This window comes from Dipteris shenzhenensis, chromosome 29, assembly GCF_047967505.1.
Source record: "Dipteris shenzhenensis isolate YYH24624 ecotype China chromosome 29, Dip_SZ_1.0, whole genome shotgun sequence".
Classification (NCBI taxonomy): Eukaryota; Viridiplantae; Streptophyta; class Polypodiopsida; order Gleicheniales; family Dipteridaceae; genus Dipteris; species Dipteris shenzhenensis.
Genome location: NC_141624.1, coordinates 36,996,184 through 37,022,996, shown reverse-complemented (window position 1 = coordinate 37,022,996; position 26,813 = coordinate 36,996,184). Strand labels below are relative to the sequence as shown.

Here is a 26,813-nt window from a genome sequence, read left to right as displayed (position 1 = left end):
AATCGGCTCTTGGAGGGCCAATGGAGGATCAAAAACAGCACTCCAGTAAATACTTTCTTGACACACACACACACACACACACTCAGAGCTCTACACACACACACACACACACACACACACACACATGATGGAGAGAGAGAGGGGGCACGGGGGTTTCACCAGAGCACACATGATGGAGATCAAGTGTATCTTGGCTCTACTCAGAGGGGACCATCGGAGTCGAGGTGTCATAGTCGCTATGTCCGCCGGATATAGAATCACGATGGCCACGCTCTCCACTGTACCAAGGGATGACCTGATAGAGACAAATACGAGATATCTTCATATCCCACTAGAGGATTGCCATCGCACGACGGTCACAGATGATAGTCGTTCATATCTCCTGCTATCTCAAGATTTTTGAGGTTTGGGTTTTGAGTACTAGCTTTTGGGTTTCTTAGTGTAGCTGAAACACTCAAATTCTAATCTTTGATTTCTTAGCGTCGATTCCCGGGTACAATTACAAGCGATGGCATCCCGAATATCCTCCCAGCCTCTCTTGTAGATTGCATGTACACAAGATACGTAAGTTATTTCCTTCATGCCTATCCACAAGCCCACAATTCCCTAGATGGTTCCCTCATGCCACATGTCATCATTTTAGACCTTTAACTTGATACACCATTTACCCCTCTCTTGGGGCACAATTAAAACATTTGCCCCTTGGCATTCTTAGATATTTAGGTGCACCTAGGCCTGAGCACTCAGAACCACCTAGTCGATGCCAATACACCCTCACCTAGGACCTTGGCAGTTACTTCTCTTGATCATTTAATTTACGCAAATGAAATATTACAGAAGTTGGTCCTCTAAGGGAAAATTCCCACCGATCTTTCCGAGGTCATGCTATCTCGGCTAGGGCATAACATTCCTTCCCTCTTCAAGCATTAGCGTCCTCGATGATGAAATCTGGAAACACTCTCCGTAGCTGGTATACGGATTCCGAGGTAGCTTCTGATAGAGGTAGACCATGCCATGCAACCAACACCGTGGGTATCTCTGATTGCGCACTTGCATCGTTCCTCGGTCCAGAAGTCCTGTTGGTTTGCGTCTTGCATTATCCTCTATCTCCTGAAACAAAACAACACCCTCGATTAGTGAGTCACCAGTATGCAAAAATTTCTTTAAACGAGAAACATGAAACACTGGGTGCACCTTACACCCCTGTGGTAATTCTAATTTATAGGCTACTTTGCCTATTCTTTTTAGAATTAACCATGGCCCACAATATTGAGGTGATAACTTAGCACACTCTCCTGCAATCAAAGACTTAGAGTGCGAAGGAACTCTGAGAAAAACCTTTTCTCCTTCCTTAAATTCTCTAGCGGATCGGTTTTCATCCGCATACGTCTTAGCTCTATCCATAGCTTGGCGGATGTTAGCTCTCGCAACTGCTAGCATCTCCCGCATCTGAACCACAAAGTTCGCGGCACTAGGCACTTTCTGAGGTATTCCAACTATAGTTGGATTCGTTGGCCTATAACCATAGTTCAGCTCAAACGGACTGAACCCTGTAGAGGAATGTTTTCTATCATTGTAGGCAAACTCTAACAATGGCAACCACTTGTCCCATGTATGTTGCCTCAATGACACATATGCTCTAAGCATATCCTCTAAAATTTGGTTGATTCTTTCTGTCTGACCATCCGTTTCTGGATGATCCCCACTACTCATTCCCAACTTAGTCCTTAGTGTCTCAAATACCGCAGTCCAGAAATGACTGGTAACTTTGACATCTCTGTATGACACTAAGGATTTGGGTAATCCATGCAGACGAAATATATGTCTAATAAACAAATCCACCACTTGCAGGGCACTAACAGATTCTCTAGTTGGAATGAAGTGAGCCATCTTGGTAAGACGATCAACCACCACAAGGATAGAATCATATCCACCTTGTGTCTTAGGCAGCCCTACAATAAAGTCCATGGAAATGCTCTCCCACTTACTTAGTGGTATCTCCAAGGGTGTAAAAGTCCGGGTGGCTTCACCCGCTCTGCCTTACTTACCTAACACGAAAAACAACGTGTCACATATTTATGAATATGCTTTTTCATCTTTGGCAAAAAAAAATCTCACTTCACGAGATCATATGTCTTCTCGACTCCTGGATGTCCCGCACATGGGCTATCATGGCATTGTTGAATGACTCTCTGCCTGAGATCATTCTTATTAGGTACTACAACCTTGCCATTTCTTTTGAGCATAACATCCCTTATGGCATATCTTGCATAAGTTTGGTCTTTCCTGGATGCCAGGTCATCCTTTTCCCCTAGTTTGAACATATGAGCCTTAGGCCATAGGCTCTGAACGAACTCGTCCACCTTTTGAGTTCTCTAATCTCGGCCATTAGAGCACTCTCTAACACCGTGAAACTCATGTTATGCATAATGCGTGACAACACATCAGCAACTTTATTATCCTTCCCTCTTCGGTACCGGATCGTTAAATTAAACTCATGCATGAGTTCTGCCCACCTAGCTTGGCGGCCTCTCAAGTCAGGTTGTTTACAAAAATGTTTCAGAGTATCAGGATCAAGATCCACATAAAACTCCGATCCATACAAATAATGTCTCCATGTTTTCAAAGCATGGACAACAACATATAACTCTAATTTATGAGTTGGCCAATTTCATTGAGAGGGAGAAAGCTTCTTGCTTTCAAAGGCTACTGGCCTTCCCTCTTGGAGGAGAACTACTCCTACCGCAATGCCACTTGCATCGGTTTCAAGGAACAACGGTTTCTGGGGATCAACTATTTTTAACACCGGTCCTGTGACCACAGCTTGTATTATAGTGTTAAAACTTTCATGTTGATTCTGTCCCCATATAAAAGGTACTTTATCTGAGGTTAGATGAGTTAATGGCGATACTATTTCGGAATAGCCTTTGATATGCCTTCGATAAAATTGGACAAATTCCAAGAATGATCGCAAAGCGGTCAAACTCTAAGGGATTAGCGAAGTCAGTATCGCAGCCACTTTCTTTGGATCCATTTGAATCCTAAATATTCAAGTCTAACCATACATAGTATAGTTTTCTTCTTATTTACATAAAGATTGGCTTTCCTCAAAGTACTGAACACTATTCTTAAGTGTTCATGATGCTCAGTAATACTTTTACTGAATACCAAAATATCGTCAATAAAATGTACTACAAACTTTCCGATATACGGACATAGTAAATCGTTCATAAGCATGATGAATGTAGCTGGAGCATTGGTAAGTCCAAAGGGCATTACCAAAAACTCATAATGTCCAAACTTGCTTCTAAAAGCAGTTTTATGCACATCCTCGGCTCTAATACGGATCTGATGGTAGCCACACTTAAGATCTATCTTACTGAAAATTATGGCCCCATGTAATGCTTCTAGCAAATCATCAATCCGAGCCATCGGATACCTGTGCTTAATAGTGATATTATTCAATGCTCTGTAATCTATACAGAGACGAAAAGTATCATCTTTCTTCTTCTTTAATATCACTAGCGAAGCAAAAGTTGAAAAACTAGGTTGAATCTGTCCCAGCTTGAGGTATGCTTCCAGTTGTCTTCACACCTCAGCTTCTTCTGTAAAGCTTAATCTATAGGGAGGTCTATTTACAGGTTCTGCCCCCGGGATAAGCTCAATTTTATGCTGAACATTCCGCTTTGGAGGTAACTCATCCCTAAAATAATCAGAGTACTTCTCCGATATTTCTTTAGCCAACTCGGCCATTTCCGCATCTTGGGTAGCCTCAGTGCTAGCCGATGCATCATCAATCGACTCTACCGATGCTATACATAGACACAGAAACTCTTTCGGAGTCTTCCGAATTTCTATGGCTGAAATCAATGGTCCTCGAGGTAAATCCTTTTCACCTCGCAAAACATATTCTACCCCGTTCCTCTTGAACTGGTAAATATGCTTTTTCCAATCAATGGCTGGATTTTTCCAAAAATGCTTAGCCATGCCTAGGGCTATCTCTGCGTGAGCAAGCCTGGTCAACTCAAAGTCCAGCTTCTCAACATAGTCATGTATTCGAAGTTCCAACTGGGTAACCCTCTGGTCCCATACTTCAGTTGAACTTCCGTCCGCCATCCTGACCGTATAAGCATAGTCAGACGGACTCGTTTTCAACTTGAGCCTCTTAATAAGCTTCGAGTTAATTACATTGTGCGTTGACGCTGAGTCAAACAATAATATCACATTATGATTGGCTACTTGCCCTTTCATTTTAATTAACTCGGGCTCATCGAAAACCGTATACCCCGTTGCTGCGGGCTTTGAAAGGATGTTATCAGGTGCACCGCTTACTAACTTAGTAACAGACACACTTAACAACATAGGTACTAACCTCTGAGAAGGTCCCGCCAATTGCATCTGCATATGTTCCGCATTGGGACTCTCCTGCATTTCCGCGTCGCATTCAGATATTATCATATTGGCCGTGCGACGGTCTTTGCTTAGTGGACAATCTTTCCACTGATGTCGCTGAAGGCAGCCGAAGCACAATCCTTCTTTTCTAGCTTTTTCTTTTTGCTCAGGGGTCAACGAGGACTTTGACCAAGCCCAAGCTGCCATTGGAGTTACTTTTCTTTTCACCCCAACGGTGGTACTTGTCTTTGCTTGTCCCTCAACCGGCTTCACCTACTTGGTTTGGCCACTTGGCTGGGAGACACTTGTCTTTGAAGTCCATTTCCTCTGAAATCCCCCTTTTCTCGGGTACTCATGCTGAGTCCTCAAATCCACTAGATCTGCCTTTGGCATCCTTATAGTTCAGGGCTACTGCAATAGATTCATCTAATGTAGTCACATATTTAGCCTCGTCGGCTAGATCATCTAGAAATGAAAAGGGCAAAGCTCTAGCAGAGCCAGAGCCCAGTATACACTCGTCGGAACGTGCGAAGGTCAAGGTACCTAATATTGCTAATTATAGACCGGAAAAGTACGCTGGTCGGATGACGCTGGTCGGATGACCGAGCGCAGTTCTGATGTGATTGAGGTTTGGTTACACAAGTGGGAAGAAGCCTTTGCCATTTGTGAAATCAAATCTGATCTAAAGAAAATCCGTGAGACCACTCACCTGTTTATTGAGGCAGCGGATAGGTGGTGGATAAAGCAACAGAAAGATCAAGTTGCCCCTACCACCTGGGAAGGGTTTAAGGCTGAATTTAAGAAACACTTTCTTCCACTTGACGAAGAGTCCCGAGCTTGGGATGCTTACAGAAACCTTCGCCAAAGGAATTTGTCGGTGGCAGAGTACACTAACAAGTTCAGGGAATGTGTTATGAAAATAACAGACCCTCTCCCTATGTCGGTTCAGTTGAAAGACTATATCTATGGACTGAACGACAAGATTAAAATGGAAAATTTCATTTTGACCAGCGTTCACTTGAAGCTGCTGGTTCATGATCTGTTGTAGTACAAAAATCCTACCCACCAAAGTAGGTGTGGTGTGATGGGACACTTGTTGCGTAGATCGTGCTCTAGATTCACCAGGATTTACCCTGGAATCTCGTCCCTCTGCCTCCATTCTTTCAAAAGGGAAAATAGATTTTATTTTTTTTTCACTTCAAATTCCCCTTTGCTGTACAGGAATAATAGAGTGCAGAAATTTTGTATAGAAGGGAAAAAAAGATGCTCCTTGGAAGCTCCACGTAGCGCAGATATCCTGATTTCTTTTGCGTGATACCAAATTACAAGCCTACGACTGTACGCGATCCTGCTCTCCTTCAACGAATCCATCAATGGCTCAGCCGCTCCATCAACAGAAGCAGCTCTCTGTGCTCACATCCTTGCAACCAGACCTCAAACCGACAGCTTCACCCAGCCTAAAGCAAGCGAACAACGAGCTCCATAGCCTCCACTAGCGCAAACGCCTTCAAGCTTCATCAACGCCACGATTATGCCATCAACACCAAGCGGTCACTCTCCAAACGCAAGCCTGCACGAACAGAGCCACCTAAAACAGCCAAGAGGCTGTCGTCGCCAAGAGCCCGTCAATGCCCATCGCCGCCCATTATCAGCCTACCCCACTGATTTTCGTCGCCGCCCTTCTTTCTTGCACTCACCCAAGCTATTTGCTTCTCTCTCAGACGTAGTCCCTCTCTTTCGGAATCAGCCTGGTCTTCTCTAGCCTGCTCTCTGTTTCAGAATCAGCCTCAGCTCACGGCCTATTTATATGACCACATCCCAGATGTGCAACCTTCCACGCATCTTCGGCGCTGCTCTCTTTTACGCAATCCCCTTGTCCAGCCTGAACACTCTGATACCAAATGAAACGCTCAAATTCTAATCTCTGATTTCTTAGCGTCGGTTCCCGGGTACAATCACAGGCGATGGCATCCCGAATATCCTCCCAGCCTCTCTTGTAGATTGCATGTACACAAGATACGTAATTTATTTCCTTCATGCCTATCCACAAGCCCACAATTCCCTAGATGGTTCCCTCATGCCACATGTCATCATTTTAGACCTTTAACCTGGTACACCATTTACCCATCTCTTGGGGCACAATTAAAACATTTTCCCCTTGGCATTCTTACACATTTAGGTGCACCTAGGCCTGAGCACTCAGAACCACCTAGTCGATGCCAATACACCCTCACCTAGGACCTTGGCAGTTACTTCCCTTGACCATTTAATTTACGCACATGAAATATTACAAAAGTCGGTCCTCAGGGAAAATTCCCACCGATCTTTCCAAGGTCATGCTATCTCGGCTAGAGCATAACAGTAGCACTCAACAAGGGCCCTAGCGAGCACTTTTCCTTAGCTCATAGTAGCTTGTATGAGTTACATTTTTAATTGTACCTTGTCTTATAGGCCCATGAGGCCTCCTGAAGAAATCTCTCTTTCTCTCTCTCTCTCTCTCTCTCTCCCCACTATCCTTTAACAATCCCACACACAAACACACACTTTTTTTTTAGTGAAAGCCATGTTTGTTTATATTACAAGAAAAGCCACCTCAAAGCGAGGAGCTATAAATTACATCAGCTGAAAATGTCTGTATATGCTAAATATACATTATGATCTATGTAGCGAGTCTGCAAGAAATCAAAAAAAGATTGCTGCAAATAACACTTGAAGAAAGCGAACAAAGAAAATTTTGGATCACCAAAGACTTTAAAATTCCTATCTATCCAGAAAGTCCAAAGTGAAACATCCCAACCTACTAACTCCTAGCTTTTCATCACGGGCACAGGCACACGAATTCACCTCCGAGCCGACCTCAGTGGTAGTAAGCTCTCTCAAAAAAATTCATTACGTGAGGGCTCTTGCTTACAAAATTCCACCAAGCCCCAAAATTCCCTAGATGGATCTAGTATGCCACATGTCTTCATTCTAGAGTCCCTCCTTAATGCATCATTTACCCCTCTCTTGGGATATCATTGAAACCATTTGCTCCTTGGCACATTTCATACATTTAGGTCCCTTAGCCTTAGATCCACCTAGTCTAGTGCCATGTCACCCTCAGCAAGGACCTTGACCTTGATTCCTTTTTGATAATTTACATGAAGCCCAAACAAATATAATACAAACATTGATCCTTTAAAGGAAAATGCCGACTGACTCTTCCGAGGTCATGTTACCTCGACTTGAGTGTAACATTCCTTCCCTCTTCAGGCATCAGCGTCCTCGATGATAAAGTCTGGGAACACTCTCCGTAACTGGTATACGGATTCCCAGGTAGCTTCTGATAGAGGTAAACCATGCCATGCAACCAACACCGTGGGTATCTTCCGATTGCGTACTTGCATTGTTCCTTGGTCCAGGATTCTTGTTGGTTTGCGTCTTGCATTATCCTCTATCTCCTGAAACAAAACAACACCCTCGATTAGTGAGTCACCTGTATGCAAAAATTTCTTTAAACGATAAACATGAAACATTGGGTGCACCTTACAACCCTGTGGCAATTCTAATTTATAGGCTACCTTGCCTATTCTTTTTAGAATTAACCATGGCCCACAATATCGAGGTGATAACTTAGCACACTCTCCTGCAGTCAAAGACTTAGTGCGAAGGAACTCTGAGAAAAACTTTTTCTCCTTCCTTAAATTCTCTAGCGATCGGTTTTCATCCGCACACGCCTTAGCTCTATCCATAGCTTGGCGGATGTTAGCTCTCGCAAGTGCTAGCATCTCCTGCATCTGAACCACAAAGCTCGTGGCACTAGGCACTTTTTGAGATACTCCAACTATAGTTAGATTCGCTGGTCTACAACCAGAGTTCAGCTCAAACGGACTGAACCCTGTAGAGGAATGTTTTCTATGATTGTAGGCAAATTCTAACAATGGCAACCACTTGTCCCATGTATGTTGCCTCAATGACACATATGCTCTAAGCATATCCTCTAAAATTTGGTTGATTCTTTCCGTCTGACCATCCGTTTCTAGATGATCCCCACTACTTATTCGCAACTCAGTCCTTAGTGTCTCAAACACTGCAGTTCAAAAATGACCGGTAAATTTGACATCCCTGTCTGACACTATGGATTTGGGTAATCCATGCAAACGAAATATATGTCTAATAAACAAATCCGCCACTTGCGGGGCACTAATAGACTCTCTAGTTGAAATGAAGTGAGCCATCTTGGTAAAACGATCAACCACCACGAGGATAGAATCATATCCACCTTGTGTCGTAGGCCTACAATAAAGTCCATGGAAATGCTCTCCCACCTACCTAGTGGTATCTCCAAGGGCTGTAAATGTCCGGGTGGCTTCACCTGCTCTGCCTTACTTACTTGACACAAAAAACAACGTGTCACATATTCATGAATATGCTTTTTCATCTTTGGCCAAAAGAAATCTCGTCTCACGAGATTATATGTCTTATCGACTCTTGGATATCCCGCACATGGGCTATCATGGCATTGTCGAATGACTCTCTGCTTGAGATCATTTTGATTAGGTACTACTACCTTGCCATTTCTTTTCAACATACCATCCCTTATGGCATATCTTGCATAAGTTTGGCCTTTTCTAGATGCCAGGTCATCCTTTTCCCCGGGTTTGAATACGTGAGCCTTCGGCCAAAGGCTCTGGACGAACTCGTCCACCTTTTGAGTTTCTCTAATCTCGGTCATTAGAGCACTCTCTAATATCGTGAAACTCATATTATGCATAATGCGTGACAACGCATCAGGAACTTTATTATCCTTCCCTCTTCGGTACCGAATCGTTAAGTTAAACTCCTGCATGAGTTCTGCCCACCTAGCTTGGCGGCCTCTCAAGTCAGGTTGTTTACAAAAATGTTTCAAAGTATCATGATCAACATCAACATAAAACTCTAACCCATACAAATAATGTCTCCATGTTTTTAGAGCATGGACAACAGCATACGACTCTAATTTATGAGTTGGCCAATTTCATTGAGAGGGAGAAAGCTCCTTGCTTTCAAAGGCTACTGGCCTTTCCTCTTGGAGGAGAACTGCTCCTACCGCAATGCCACTTGCATCGGTTTCAAGGAAAAACGATTTCTGGGGATCAACTATTTTTAATACCGGTCCTGAGACCATAACTTGTTTTATGGTGTTAAAACTTTCCTATTGATTCTGTCCTCATATAAAAGGTACTTTATCTGAGGTCAGATCAGTCAATGGCGATACTATTTCGGAATATCCTTTGATATGCCTTCGATAAAATTGGACAAATCCCAGGAATGATTGCAAAGCGGTCAAACTCTGAGGGATTGGCCAAGTCAGTATCGCAGCCACTTTCTTTGGATCCATTTCTACCCCCTCAGGAGTAATTATGAATCCTAAATATTCAAGTCTTACCATACACAGTATAGTTTTCTTTTTATTTATATAAAGACTGGCTTTCCTCAAAGTACTGAACACTATTCTTAAGTGTTCATAATGCTCAGCAATACTTTTGCTGAATATAAGAATATCGTCAATAAAGTGTACTACAAACTTTCCGATATACGGACGTAGTAAATCGTTCATAAGCATGACGAATGTAGCTGGAGCTTTGGTAAGTCCAAAGGGCATTACCAAAAACTCATAATGTCCAAACCTGCTTACATCCTCGGCTCTAATACGATCTGATGGTAGCCACATTTAAGATCTATCTTACTGAAAATTACGGCCCCATGTAATGCATCTAGCAAATCGTCGATCTGAGCCATCGGATACGTGTGCTTAATAGTAATATTATTCAATGCTCTGTAATCTACACAGAGGCGAAAAGTATCTTCTTTCTTCTTCTTTAATATCACTGGCGAAGCAAAAGGTGAGAAACTTGGTTGAATCTGCCCCAACTTAAGGTATTCTTCCAGTTGTCTTCGTATCTCCGCCTCTTTAATAAAACTTAACCTATAGGGAGGTCTATTTACAGGTTCTGTCCCCGAGATTAGTTCAATCTTATGCTGAACATTCCGCTCTGGAGGTAACCCATAAGCTAACTCATCCCTTAAACAATCAGAGAACTCCTCTGCTATTTGATTGGCCAGCTTGGCCATCTCTCCATTTTGAGCAACATCAGTACTAGCCAAAGAATCATCAATCAGCTCTACCGATGCTGTACAAAGAAACAAAAACTCTTCTTGAGCTTTTCGAATTTTCATCACGGAAACCAATGGTCCTTGAGGTATATCTTTTTCACCTCGTAAGACATACAGCACATCATTCATCTTGAATTGATAAATGTGCTTTTTTCAATCTATGGCTGAATTCTTCCTAGAATGCCAAGCCTTACCCAGGGCTATGTCTGCATGAGCAAGCTTTATCATTTCAAAATCAAGCTTCTCAGCATAGTCTTGAATTCGAAGCTCCAACTGGGTAACCCTTTGGTTCCATACTTCAGTTGAACTTCCATCATCTGCCATTCTGACTGTATATGCATAGTCAGATGGGCTAGTCATTAGTTTCAGCCTCTTTACAAGCTTGGAGTTAATTACATTGTGCGTTAACGCTGAGTCAAACAACACAATGACATCATGATTAGCTACTTGCCCTTTCATCTTAATTAACTATGTATCATTAAAGGCTGTATAGCCCGTTGCTACGGGCTTTGACAGGATATTATCAGGTGCACTAGTTACTAACTTAGCAACAGACACACATAACAAAACAGGTACTGACCTTTGAGAAGATCCCGCTAGCTGAATCTGCATCTGTTCTCCTCTGGGACTTCCCTCCATTTCCACGTCGCATTCTGAGATCACCATCTCAGGCATCCGACGATCTTTGTTTCGTGGACAATCTTTCCACTGATGAGGCCGAAGGCATCTAAAACACAAGCCTTCTTTTCTCGCTTTTTCGCTTTGCTCTGGGTTCAAAGAAGACTTCGACCAAGCCTGGGCTGCCATTGGTGTTACTTTTCTTTTCATTCCAATGGTGGTACTTGATTTAGGAGTCTCAACTGGTTTCGCCTGCTTGGCTTGACAACTAGGCTGTGAGGCACTCTCTTTGCTAATCCACTTCCTCTTAAACCCAGTTTTCTTCGGGTACTCATACTGAGTCCCAACCTGTACAAACCCACTTGGTATGTTCCCTTTTGCATCCTCATAGTTCAGGGCTATGGCAATTGCTTCATCTAGTGTGTTCGCATACTTAGCCCGAACTTCCATCTTGATCCGATCATTCAATCCAAAGATAAAATCTTTTACTTGGATTGACTGAGGTAGAGGTTCATAAACTTTCATTAGACTTTCTCTGAACTTATCAGTGTATTCTGCCACTGATAAATTTCTCTGACGAAGGTTTCGATACTGAGAGATGCTTTGTTAGGAGGTAAGAAGTGTTTTTTAAATTCCTTTTTAAACCCCTCCCAAGTAGTGGATGCCACTCCATCTTTCTGTTGTTTTATCCACCACCTATCCGCTACCTCATTAAACAATGGGTGGCCTCGTAGATTTTCTTCATGTCATTCCTGATTTCACAAATAGCGAAAGCCTCTTCCCATTTGTGTAACCAAGTTTCGATGATATCGGAACTAGGGTCAGACATCTGACCAAAATACTTTTCTGGCCTATAATTGGCAATATTAGGCACCTTAGCCCTCCTAGGCTCGACCGTATGAACACTAGACTCCGGTTCCATTGGAGATTTACCTTTCTCTTCACGGGATGGTCTAGCAGACATACTATGCACCATTTTCTTGAGCTGAGATTGCCCTACATTTGCTTGTAACTGTTGCGCTAAAATCTGTTGCAAGGCATCCTCTAACATTGCAATTTTGCCGGATAGTGTATGACCTGCTGGGCGCGACACCTGCGGGTTCGGCCAGACTCCCGTCTCTACGGGATCCATCCTAGAAGCTTCTTCTTCTACTTCATTTAGGTCGATGGGTGTTTTTTATTATTATAATAATAATAATAATAATAATAATATAAAAATAAAACACCGCTTGAATCTGTATCTACAATTCGAAAGTCCAACTTCCAAATTTATAGCTGCCTAGGCATATATCACACTTCAACCAAAACCCACTTTCTCTAGGCTAGGGAAAACTCCTGCAATTTGAAATAACTCAAACATAGATTCAAATAAACGAGTACATATTCCAACGAACTTTAGAAGGCATAGAGAGCTCCCTGATCATATTTTTGCTGCACGAAGAAATTAACTTATCCCTGTAAGGTTGTTCCAACACGCATTCATGATGTGCCTTGTGACCACGAACATGATGTATTGTCTATCCCTTTCCCACGAGCTCACGACCAAGCACTTCATGGCACTTCAGCGCATATGCAGATGACACTCTTCAATCGGAGTGCATAAGTAATACAAGGCGAACCTCAAACTAATGCAAGGCATTTGCACTGTAATTACTACGAGAACCCAAATCGTAATAATGTTACGCTCCAGCCTTTGTTGTTAACCAAATCTCTACCAATAAATATTGCAAGCAAGTCTCGTGACCACACAGTAGCTCTCTGTAGATAGTCGTAACTCTAGTAACCTCGCTTTCGAAAAGAGTTACTAGAAAGCCTGGGTTATTGCGGAAGTGGCTCTCGTCGTGCGCTGCTCGTCAACGCGTACCCAAGCTGACGAACTACCCGATGGCCTGAACTAAACGATGCAACCGTTCTCAGCTACACTATTTTCGTCTTCCACATGCAAGTGATACAATACCACAATATTACACAGCTAGTCCCTCCACACGTTGTCACGAAATCTCGAAAGTAACCACCCGTAAACTAGCGTGTGCGTCAGTCTCTATCTTTTTTTTTTCCTCAGATTCCGTAAGACAGGATTCCCCACTTCACTATTGGCTTCCTGGTGGAGTCACAATAAGGCTTGTTGACGAAAAATCAAAGCAACAGTCCGACGCGTCGCCAATCGTTCCCTCACCGTTCACAGATCGCCACATGTTCTGATACCAAATGAAACATCCCAACCTGCTAACTCCTAGCTTTTCATCAAATCACGGGCACAGGCACACGAATTCACCTCCCAGCCGACCTCAGTGGTAGTAAGCTCTCTCAAAAAAATTCGTTACGTGAAGGATCTTGCTTATAAAATTCCACCAAGTCCCAAAATTCCCTAGATGGATCTAGTATGCCACATGTCTTCATTCTAGGGTCCCTCCTTAATGCATCATTTATCCCTCTCTTGGGATATTATTGAAACCATTTGCCCCTTGGCACATTTCATGCATTTAGGTCCCTTAGCCTTAGATCCACCTAGTCTAGTGCCATGTCACCCTCACCAAGGACCTTGACATTGATTCCTTTTTTTATCATTTACATGAAGCCCAAACAAATATAATACAAACATTGATCCTTTAAAGGAAAATGCCGACTGACTCTTCCAAGGTCATGTTACCTCGACTTAAGCGTAACACAAAGTGCCCAATAACAAACACAAACAAAGAAAAGCACACACATGCACTTTTTTTTAATAGTGAAAACTTTGGATTGATTATATTACAAGAGTAGCGACCTCAAAACGAGGCTGTTGAAATTACATCAGCTGAAAATCTTAGTGTATGCTAGATATACATCATGATCTATGCAGCGCGTCTGCAAGCAATCAAAGAAGGATTGCTGCAGAGAACGCTTAAAAAAGCACACACACACACACACATACACACACACACACACACATGTGCATGTGTGCGTGCTCGTATGTATGTGTATGTATTATTAAAGGATTTTGTTTTTAGAGCAGATTTTGTATGTATTTATAGGACATTGAAAACATGCAAGCGGTGGAGGAACGAGAAGCTAACAGCCAAACTATTCACCAAGTGTTTTCAAAACTCTTCCATCTTCCTGTACAATCCTCCCTCCCATTCCTTTTGCATCCTCCCTTTCCACTTCTTCCTCCCTCCCTAAAAAAGTTCCCTCGCCACCTTATCCACTAGATCTTCCTTTTTTCTCTCTATGTGCATTACACCTTAATTTTTTTAAAACCTATCTCTCTAATCCCCCTCCTCTCCTTCCTTCACAATTCCTTTTGCATCCTCCCTTTCCACTTCTTCCTCTCTCTCTAGAAAATCTCCCTCATCACCTTATTGACTAGATCTTTCCTTTTTTTCTTCTATTACATTACATCTCATTTTGAAAAAACCCACCACTCTACTCCCTCCCAATGAGAATGCAACTACATCTAACTCGTTTAATCACATATCTTGGGTCTTGGTGACCCGAATGGCATGGAAAGAGTCGCATCGGAAGCCCCCATGAACCCCTCCTCCCTCTAGACTCCATAGTGGAGGTGGGTTTTCACAAATCTTGGTACAGCCTCCCGCACCAGTGCAGCTAAACCTCGCAAAACCCCCATATGGCCACTAAGTAATTTTTCACATATCATATTCTCCCCCAACTGCTAAGGATGTTTTTTTGCCCAAAACGTTTCTAAGAAACGTGTGAAACATGGATGTTTTTTTGAAATTTTTTATACATTATTTTTATTATTTATATAAAATACACTAATTTGACCACGTTTCTAGGCGTTTCGCCTATCAGAACCTAGAAACGTTTCTTGTGGCACTGCTTTGAACCTCTTCACTAAAGCCTTTGTAAAAAGTCTCCAACTTGATTTAGCTTCAAAGGGACATGCACAAAACCATGTTTGGGCATACTTGTTAAGATTTTGACCCGAATACATCCCTAATTAGCACTCACCATGAATATGTCGTTGCTCTCTTCATACGACCTATAAAATCTTCTACATTTTGAGAACCATCACCATAGTAGTTGTTTTCTTTGTATCCAACAGAAAATGTTTCTCCCACTAAATCATGTAGGAAATATGACACTTTTCTACCTATAATGTCTCGTTACAAGATTCAATTGTCGTCGTATGCGTCCCCATCCTTGTGGCCTCTTCAAAGCATAGCATAGATGCTCATATGACCATTGCCTATCCCATGTTTTTCTAGCTCAATGTGCAACTACTAATACTTGGTTAAAAATGCATTGATTGTAGTGAAACTTGTCAATGAGGCTTTCTATAAAGGCTTTCCCACGTCTTGGGCCATCAACACAATCATCGTGGCTCATAGAGTAGGAGATTCCATGGATGCAGATAACTATTGGACCATCATGATAGGCAACCTAAGTGATAAGGTATATGGACCCATCCTCATCTTTCTTTATGGGGATGGCGTAATGTGCGTAATGCTGATTTTGGACGCTATAGAAGGCTTGGAAAGACATCTAGTAGCCCACGAGTTTTATGGGAGTCATATAAGGTTTAACCTTTACAAAACCAAGTTTATGATCTTTAATTTAACATGATCTGACTTTGTAAAACGAGCCATTTTTTGCAAGAGAGATGAATGAGATTGTTAGATCTTAGCTCTACTTGGGGTGGTTCTCCACTTCACCATGAAATTGTAGCCTAGAAGTGCATGCTTCAATGGGGCATGATTAGAGCATAAATTAATTTTAGCATGACCAAACAGCCCATACCTGATGTACCAACTCCACACTCTTTATCACAGCAAGCTTGAAAGAGGCTATAAAACTTCTACAGAATGGCAAGCTAAGGATCATGAAGGACTATTGTGGTGCATCTCCGCTTCACCATGACATTTTTTTGGGGTATTGCAGTGCCTTCAGGGGCCTAGCTAATGGTCGACCTCACGCACGCTCACACATACTCACCCACCTCAACCACCAAGTTAGAACCCCATTGGCATTAATAGCCTAGCTGACCAAGGGCATACTTCATTAGCATTAATAGCCTAGTTTACTAGAGGGCATGCTTCATCTCCACCCTTCACCATGGCATTAATAGCCTAGTTGACTAGAGGGCATGCTTCATTGGCAAGATTGGAGTGATAATTTTTGCAAGCTTATTTTCAGGATGCCTAACCAGCCCACACGCAATGTAGATCATATTCTTTCCTTCACCAGCTCCACACGCTTCACCACATCAAGCTAGAAAGAGGCTATACTTTTTTTACAGAATGACAAAGCCAAGGATCTTGAAGGCCTTCAAGGAGAACTCCTAACCTATTGTTAGAAAACACATGCTCAAATTGTCGCCAAAGTCTGTAAATAATGAGGCTTTCTGTAAAGAGTTTGCCATGCCTTTGGCCATCGACTCAATCATCCCAATTACAAAGTAGGAGACCCCATGGATGTAAGTAATTATTAGACCATCATGGTAGGCCTCCTAATGGCTAAGGTGTATGATTCTACACTAGAGATGCATATCAAGGAGCATGCAAAGTGAGGAAGTATGTGGATGAAGGGGATCATTCCAGTTTGGATGGCATTTTCACCCCCAGAGCTCTTATCTAGGAAACTTGACATCAAAAACAAAGAGGATGTTGTTAGTGTGGAGATTTTCAGAAGGCTTTCAATCCAAGTGATGGGCTCACTTGATCTCATGACTATAGACTCTTGGCATTGTAAATGATGTTATTTGTTTTATACAAGACAATTATGTGCAATCTACTTTGATGAGTTGGCTTCTTTTTCAGACAATCTAGGGGAGGAGGTTGTCATTGCTATAGACTCATCCCCATCTAGCTTTATGGAGATGATGTAGTATTGATGCAGATAGAACGAAAGGCTTGTAGCAAGAGTTTTCTGATAGCTGAGATAAAAGTCAACCTTTGCAACACAAGGGTGATGTACCTTGATACTAACTAGATCCGACTATAGACTCATCCCCATCTAGCTTTATGGAGATGATGTAGTATTGATGCAGATAGAACGAAAGGCTTGTAGCAAGAGTTTTCTGATAGCTGAGATAAAAGTCAACCTTTGCAACACAAGGGTGATGTACGTTGATACTAACTAGATCCGACTTCACACGAGTCATTCTTGTAAGAGAGCTAAATGAGACTTTTAGATCCTACGTCTACTTGGAGTGCATATACACTGCACAATGAAATTGGTAGCCTAGGAATGGTTGACTAGAGAGCATGCTTCACTTGCGAGGTTGGAGTGACAGTCTTTCCATGCTTATTTCAGCAAATGAATATGAAATCTCGAGATCCCATTTGACTGACTGGTTGAATTAGTAGCATTGTATGTAGGTGCTTTTTTAGTAGACCTGCCTTGGAAGCTTTAGAACTCATGTATGCTTGATCTCAATGTCAGATTCGAGAGGCTACAAGTCATGATGATCTCAAGCATCATCGTGGGAATAAAATGCAGAGATCATATTGATATATTTTTTAGCTACACAGGTTCCTCTTTTCTGTTTATAACATACCTCGACTCGACTCAACGTTGTGGTGGGTAGATAGAGCTTCCTTTGGAGGGGTCTTATTGTCCATTCACCTCCTAATTGAGGGAGAGGAGCATGCATGGGCCACTAGATGGCTTCACTTTGATGTCATGTCTATTGACCATGCCCCCCCCTTGAATGCCCCAGCATTGAATATGACACAGCAGGGTTCATTGGATCATCAAAGATGGCCCATGGGAGTTGCATATTCAGCCGGCGTGGGCCTCCTTGTCATGACTACATGCCACCAAAATGACATTCTACATAGAGAATGTTCTTCACTTGATCGATGATGGCTTCACTAAGGTAATTAAATAGGCATGGGCTTGCTCCTAATATCGTTTCATCTATTTCAGATTGAACCAGGTCACAAGATTGACCTCACATGTTACCTTCCAGATTCGAGACTCTGCACTCTGCCACCGTTGGGCACTGATAACGTTGGTGGGGATGTCATAGTTGGTAATCCCTTTTATGCATGGAGTTTATGTTTTCTAACCTTGTGAGTGACTGTCATGCGATTGAAACTACGCTGTGTGTTGTTTTATAGAGAAAGACTTTGGCCATGTTCATGGATTCAGCTAGATATATGTTTTGCCATATTAGCGGACATGCAAATTCCACCTTGTGAAGTTTTAGTCCATATTGCAGGTTGCTGATATTGCGATAATTTTTTTCTATCTTAAGTGGTGTGTTTTCCCTTGCCCTATCAGCTAGCTTGTACATGCCTTTTTTGCTTAGAAATGCTTGTTTGGGAAAGACTGAAATGCAATCATATAGTCAGTTGTAGCTTGAATGAAGAGAATGTGGACTACTTTTTGATTAACCTTCTTGTTTAGTGCTAGCCTTTGTCATGGCTGAGTCTGCCCTTCACCTTTGTAGTGCTGAAAGGAACTCAATACGAAGACCTTTGTATAAATGGATGCTCAAGTATGTGTGGATTTGTTTGTGTGAGAGCATATTTATATACTATGGCCTACACCCACCTTTGGTGCTAATGATGTTGGTGAGGATGTTATAGTACCTAGTCACTGCAATGCATGATGGGGTTTATGGTTTTCAACCTTGTGATTGATTGTCATGAGATTGAAACTGCACTATGTCTTGCGTTTCTAGAGTAAGAATTTGAGCATGTTTTGGATCCATCTAGATATATGTTTCCGTCGTATTACCAGACATGCAAATTTCACCTTGTGAAGTTTTCGTCCATATGGCTTGCTGATATTGTGGGTAAATTCTTTCTATCTAAGTGGTGCATTGCCTTATTAGCTAGATTGTACAAGCATTTTTTGCTTAGAAATGCTTGTTTGAGAGACTATCATGAGATTGAAATGCACACTGTGTTGTGCTTTTAGAGGATCACTTGGCCATGTCCCTGGATTCATCTAGATATATATGCATTCTATGTCATATGCATGAGGTTCATGGAGATAGAGGAGCATGTGCATCATGATTGGATGCCCCAGGTACTATCAGATCCGATGCCAATACCATTCTTATTTGCATGGGGTTCCTAGACATGAGTTGGATCATTGATTATCCAGACTGCGGCGCATGCCCACATTGTATCAGAGATTACTAGGCATAGATGGTAACTCAGGAGTGCTCGGACGGACATGGAGGTCCGGATCATGGATTTCTTCACAGGTGAACCCACAAAGTGGTGTGATAGACGTTCGTAGTTCCCCTACAAGGGTCTGTTGATCCCATGATGTATTTCTGAATTGGTCTGATAGGCCTCTTTAACCTTTTGCAGACGATTCTCTCTCTCTCTCTCTCTCTCTCGCTCCCCCCCACGTCATTGCTTGTTTGTTCCATCACTGCAGCCCCTCCTCAAGATTCAAAGCATAGGGATAGTGATGGCAATATTATGGTGATAGCATCCTGCTATGCCTATTCTTGCAAGAGTCTCCACAATTGCTTGGAAGATGTAGGACATACAGCAGCCTGATCATACTTATAAGGAAAGATTTGAGTATCAAAATGAATGTATTGGAAATGGCAATTAACCTTGGTCAGATTAGCCCCACCTCTTAGATACACACACTTCTCTCTCTCTCTCTCTCTCTCACACACACACACACACATCCTTGTGCATGTCTATAACAAGCTAGATTTCAGCAAGAATACACAGATACTTGTTTCAGCCTATATTTCTCCTCAGCTCTCTCTCTCTCTCTCTCTCTCTCTCTCTCTCTATCGGGCATTGTGATCTATGTATGCAAAGTAGCATACGAGTCTTTTCAGTTCATACAGGAAATTGCATTCGGACCTGCATGATATTCTTTTAAGCCTTAACAAAGTGATACGAACATGTCGTGTTGCTCAGGTGTCAGGTTGGTTTAAATAATGCACTTGAGCATATCATGGCTGAAACTGCAGCTACAAATGAATGGACAGCTGGAACCGTGTAAGTTTGATGTGGACTAATTGGTAGCATGAGCTGATGCACGTGGTATTGGCTGATGCACGTGGTATTGGGAGGGCGTAAGGACTGCAGAGAGACGATTGTGGGTGTCCTTGCCTGTATTGGGGACACGTGGAGATGAGATGGAGAAGCTAAGATATAGCCCAATGACCTCAATTTGTTTCCATGAGCTATGCTGTAGCAATGGCAACGGCCCTTGAAAGGCTGACTTGCTATCACAGGGAATGTTTAATGTCGTGATCAGAAATATTGGGCTAGCAGTTACATGCTCAATAGTGATGGCATCCATTGTCATCTCTTTCTCAATTTTGGTCGCTTTTGAATAGACCAATTATGTTGCTGTGCAAATGCCAGTTCAGCTTTAGTGAGATCTAGTAGTTACAGTGATGGTGAATTATCACATGATTGTGAGCAAGAGGGGTTCCGACCAAGCATATTGTTTTTTCTTCACAGAATCTCACATGAATCAGAGGCGGTCTGTGGGAGTGTGAAGTATGGCTGATTCATTTCTTAGACGTCATAGGCTGACATGAACCAGTCTCCAATTTTAGATGACCAACAAATGTACACTGTAGTCTGTTCTACGGCACATACTTGGATCTTGTGCTTGCTGATCATGATCCTTATCATGATGTTAAGATGTTTTCAGAGAATGCTGAGGAGTAATCTTTGATGGAGTATTCTCGTCCTACATAAATTGTGTTGGGCTGTGAGCATGGCAGTTCCAATGGAGGTCCAGGATGGCTAGTCTCACTCTTGTAGACCTTGTTGTGTACATTCTGAAAGACACACCACATGTACAGTTTAGTCTGTCCTATAATACAGAGGCTTGGACGTTGGACAGTCAGACTAATTTTCAACCAGCTATCAATGATAAAAATCTTTCTTATGTACCATGACATTACACAACTCCAGCACGTATGGTTAGACAAGGGGATGATCGCTTTGATGGATGGATGTACTTTAGAGTCTTAACTTTGTGGACTCAAATTCCATTAACTGGTCAGATACCTGGTGTGAGCTTCTTCTTGGTTTACAATTTCTCATTTTACTGAGCACAGTCCCATTGAATAGGTCAGCAAGGCAGCTAGTACTGGTGGGAGGAAGAAAGCAAAGTCACATTCAAGGTTCATTCTAGAATAAAGTCAAATTAAGGCATCAGAATGAAATGGCAGTATTTCCCAACGAGTGATGAAATTGAGCATTAGCATACAGCTAGAAACCTGTAGAAATGCAAGTGAACTAATAACCAATGCAAAATGGTTCTCTCACACATCTAATTGTTTCTTCCAAGATTTATTACCAGGAGCTTCACATACCTACAAACCATGTAAAATCTTATTCCATGCCCATGATGTGATTTCAAACCCCTCATTGAATAAGATATCAAATTTGCTATAGCAAATTGAGGTTATTGTAAACAAAACCAAGCATCGTGCAAATTTCTCTCTCTCTCTCTCTCTCTCTCTCTCTCCATCCCATTGTGTTTCTTTATTTTAATCAATTGAGCAGATATTTACATTTCTAAGCATTAAATAAGTTAGAAATATATGGAAACATGCTTTCGTTGTAGTATGATTTGACACTTGAGATGCCTCTAGAAAATGATGTTAGATATCAATGCTCCACTCTCGTGTAACTACGCGGGAACCAGCTAACTCTACTTGTAAGCCCCCCATATGAGGAGAAGGCATTTGAGTAGCTCGATTATCCGGTAGGTCCTGGTTTGGGCACCAAATGGGGGCCATGTGTGGCCTGATGGCTTCAAATAGAGTTGGCACACCGCCAACTAGGCTACATGCAAGTGCGGGAAGGCATCCCTTGACTGACCGCACTGAGGGTAGACTGAGTATTTCCCGGGGCAGCCCACTCTCGGGTTGCGAGGCCTGTTTGGAGCCTCAGATGATCCCGAATGGCTCTGGGCCGAACGATAACCGTAGGTTTCTTGCTCTGTTTTGCGCATCGGTTCTATCGTATGGTCGGTGGCCTATTTCGGGACCGACCCCCAGTCGACCGTTTTGGGCGGACTGGGTCGGTCACCCAATTGAGCCTAATCGGAGCAAGCCCGTGAAGCCCATTTTATCACTGGCTACAGTAACCTTGATTCCTTAGCATCCAGCCTCCGTCTTTTACTGTTTTCAGCACGCCATCGAAGCTTCTTTCACAGGAGCGCACGGTTGGGAGACAGCATCATCTATTGTAGCAGTTCTACAGTAATCAAATTTTTTATTCTCCATACTATCTTGTTTTCTCTCTTGCGTACGAGATCCTGTTATCTGTTGAGCACAGGCGTTGTATTATTTTCTTACAAATGACACTTGAGAAGGGTTCTAGGACATGAGCCCAGTCATTGACTATCTAGTCCAATGTTGCTCTCTTCATGTGAAAGGTTATGAGACGCGAAATTCTATGGCAAGAGAGGAGACCATAGGTTATGTGATCATAAGCTTGCACTTCATATATACAAGAACAACACGAGGATAGCTACAAAGCTAAGTAAGCACAATCTAAGATTTTGACCTCACAATATTATAACACCACAAGTTGCAACACAACTTGACACCCATGGATATGCCCTAGAGAGTGATTAGAGGATGAAAGCGATAGGCCTTAGACTTGTCCTAGAGGCATCAATACTCTTGTTTGACCCCAACTAGGATCATGCACAACTCAAATCTCTAATGACATATCTTGTGCAGGGTCCATCTCCAAAACTGAGCCTTGTCTTCTTGCATGTTTTCTATTGTTACTTTTAGCTTTTTAGCATTACATATTTAAAGTTATGCTAGGCACCTCTAGTCCCCCTACATGGGGTTTTCCAGTCATGATGCATTACATATTTTGCTCTCAATTGTCCTTTTACTCTTTGATAAATCCATGGATTCCCAAGCTCGACAAGAGTGGCATCATGAAAATGGATTCATTTGAACTCCTCATGGTGCACAATCAATGCCGAGACTAAATGGACAGGCTCCAAATGCAACCAATACAAATTGGGAGGGAAAGATAAGTGTAACTAATGTAGTGGTACACAAAGTAGCCCTTGGTAAGTCCAAAGATTATAATATTTCCAAAACTATGCCAAATACCCATAAACTCAACCAAAGAGAATGGCTTAACCAAAATCATCAATAAATCGGTATAAATGTCCCACATAAGCATTGCCATAGTCACTTGTTGGTAGCATCGGTATTTCTAAGTAAATAAGAAAATCTCTCCAACTCTAACTAGAAATCACTATATGAGCGAAATCCAATCATCACATTGCCACAATCAAAGGCCCAATAAGAAAAAAATATTTCTTATTAGCAACAGAAGCACAAGACCACTTTTGCTAGTGCCAAAGGTGTGCACATAACCCAAAACAAGGCTTAGATCATATTGCAATTTTAAGAATTGAACTATAAATTACAATGTGTCCTAAAGCCTTTCTAGATCAAAATGTTAGCTAGTAAGAGTTTGGTATGATTTGAAGTCAAAAGTACTCATTGATGAAAGAACACTAGAGCGAGGTTGAAAAAGGTAAATTTGTAGTAGAAAGGTAGAACGAGTAGGCATGAGAAAAAAATAAATTTGTAGTAGAAAGGTAGTCATAGAAGAACATTAGAGTGAGGTTGAAAAAGGGAAATTTGTAGTAGAAAGGTAGAACGAGTAGGCAGGAGCTTAGACCAAGATGTGGGTGCAAAAAACTATGTCTAGACGCCTTACAAGATCATGTTTGTAAGTGCTAAAGGTGTGCACACAAGACAAAAACAAGGCTTAGATCATATTACAAATTTTAGAAGTGCCCTAAAGTGATTAGAATGTGTCCTAGAGCCTTTTTTGACCAAAATGTTAGCTAGCAAGAGTCTTGGTGTGATTTGAAGCCAAAAGCACTCGTTGATGTATAAACCCTAGAGCGAGGTTTAGAACAATAGAACAAGTAGGTAGGGGCTTAGATCAAGATGTGGATGTAAAAATCTACACCTTGAAGTCTTCTAAGTGGTTTGAAAGTGAATTGTGATTCATTATAATAGGAGGACAATAGTATGAAACTAGAAACATGTTGTGCATTCAAAGAATCACTAGTCAAAGGTGCTCCTGGCTCTTGGAAGCAGTCGCAAATAGAATGAAGAGGATTTTGAGTTGAAAGAAGGCACCTAGAAGCTATAATAGGTGGGGGGATGTAAGTTGGGAGAAGAACAAGTAGAGTTTGCAAAACCTGAATCACAATTCTCTAGCAAGGTGAGTGAATGCAGAGAAACCAAGTTAGAACATGAATATAATGTTTAAAAACTAAAGAAAGCAATGAAAAGCTAAAGATAATGGTGGAAAAGAGTAAAGAAAAAATTAGCTTTTTAATTTTAGTTTTTGAAATAAATAAAATATCCTAACCCAAATAGTGTTAATAAATAAGATATAAAGAGTACGAGTTTAATTAATATTGATCTTTCTTTTGAAATTTTGCCCCATGGCCTCCACCCATGCGCACAATTTTTTAAACATTGGGCCTAGAATAAGCATTGAACTCTAAGGATTCTAGGGCTATAACTCATGCTAGACAACTCTTATCTAAGCCAAAATGAAACCAATGGTTAGGCCTTGATGTGTCTATCTAGACTTCATATGAGTGATTGAGGTAATCTTATAGAATCTAAGAAAAGCATCCAAAACATATGGTAATTCGAAGATTAGATTTTCCTTCCATATAACTTTGTAGAATCTCATTTGGACCTTGTTGACTAAGCATCATTGTCTAACACAATAAGGCTAGCACAAAGGTCTCAAGAACTAACTAACTAAAGGGTTTTTAAAAAGTGTAGTCTGTGCAAACCTTGTAGATGTGTGAAATATCTATTTTTCATATGACATGTTGACAATCTTAGATAACGTGGACAAAAATTTGATAAAAGTGCGTAGTCCTAGCATCCACCATTTTGCAATAGATTATGAAGTTCTATCACCTAGTGTGACTAGTTGCACATTGGAGTCCTCCTAAAGTCGGGAGCAAAGGAAAAACTGAGCAAAACCTGCCAAAATAGGCATGCAATTTGATAGAAAGATGTGACATTATGGGTTCGGCTAGCTCAGATTGGTTTTGATACACTTTACATTAATTAGCAACTACACTTTATCATTGGTTTTGATACACTTTACATTATATAGCAACTACAAACTCATACAATTCAATCAATTATGTGAACATCAAAGCACTTGAGCATATTTTAAAACCATAGAACTCAAATTGGTTTTGATACACTTAAGTTTACATTATATAGCAACTACAAACTCCTACAATTCAATCAGTTCTGTGCACCTCAAAACACTTGAGCATATTTGAAAAAAATAGTACACTCGTGGTAATTTCCATTCCATGTATAGAAGAGAACTCCTTGCATTGTGTTTGCAAAATGTATTATGAATGGACCATTCAGGTCCCAAACTCCACAGGTGTCAGGGCATGCATCCAATCCATATAGAGAGAGAGAGCCCATAGATCAAATGAAACTTTTCTTCATCCTCCCCTACTAATGATATGTGTGCTACACATGAAGTCTACATGCACATCCTCACTCTATATTCATTCCATCTTTCACATGAAGTCTAAATGCATATCCTCACTCTATACTAATTCCATCTTTTGACACATGTCAAGGATCCATGGCCTAATTGTGAGCTTCTAGTTTGAAGATAGGAGGTTTTTGTCTTTGGGCTTGCCTTTGAGTAGCCATTCAATTAGATTTAGTTAATTGTGAACTTACAACTTTATTTGTCTTGTTTGCTATGTATATTTGTCCTTTGTATTTTGGTTGCATCTTGGCAATGGGGGTATTGTGTAGCTGACCAATAACTTCATCGCCCTATTCAACTTGTGTGATTTCATGTCTTGTAAGTTTGGTTCTTGCAAAGGCTATTGGAATTTTCTCCATTGAGTTGTTCTTGCTTTATTGATGTTTGTACTTGTGTCCATAAGCATCATCTTATTTTGTGTCAATTCTTTGATTTTATTGGCTTTGCTGTCTGATCCTTGTCTTACTCAAGCCTAGCTTCATCAAGGCTTTGCAAGAGATTGGTGAGCTTACTTCCATTCTTTGTTTCTCTACTTCACCTATTTGGCATGTTGTCGTTAGCTGTCCTATACACAATGCAGTATGTTGTTATGGCACATTTTGCAAGGTTGGTCCTCTAGGATCATGATTTTCAATGAGTTCAATGATGTTTTGGAGCTGCATTTTTTCTTTTCATGTGGGACTATTTATTACATTTGTAGGACTATCTATTTCACTTCTTCAAATTTGGCTCTTACTTTTTTTATCAAGCAAAACTTGCCAAAATAATAGTGCAATTTGATAGAAAGATGTGATCCATCTAAGCCCTAAACAATAGTCACCCATATATTCCACCTCCAGTGAAGTAGAGTCACACTCATTGTCAATGAAAATGCTTACCTTGGGAGAGACTCCTCGTACCATGGATCATTAACCATAGTCCTTGCCGTTGATTTTGCATACGTTGGCAACACACTTTGCGATGTAGTACTCACATTCAAACTATAATGCATTCAAACAAAGAACATATCAGGCACACTAAAAAATTGAGCCACTTCCATCTTGTGAAGCAACATAGGCACATGCATTGCTTCATAATTGACTACCTTATCATACAAGTCAAAATCTTAAACCAAAGCGAGTACCCAAAAACATCAATTATTGCACATGTCCATAAAGTGAATGAAATACCATT

The 26,813-nt window shown here is 41.4% G+C and overlaps 1 protein-coding gene across 2 annotated transcripts in view; it reads left to right on the top strand.

The window, feature by feature from the left end:
- The window catches only part of LOC147882787 (lipase class 3 family protein), a 120,937-nt gene extending 99,482 nt beyond the window's left edge, over nucleotides 1–21,455 (top strand). For both annotated transcript variants that reach the window (XM_087400704.1, XM_087400703.1), the window contains one exon: nucleotides 19,992–21,455. In XM_087400704.1, coding sequence (XP_087256830.1) covers nucleotides 19,992–20,076 — 85 coding nt within the window. In that variant the 3' untranslated portion in view covers nucleotides 20,077–21,455. The remainder of the gene's footprint in view (nucleotides 1–19,991) is intronic.
- The last annotated feature ends 5,358 nt before the right edge of the window (nucleotides 21,456–26,813 follow it).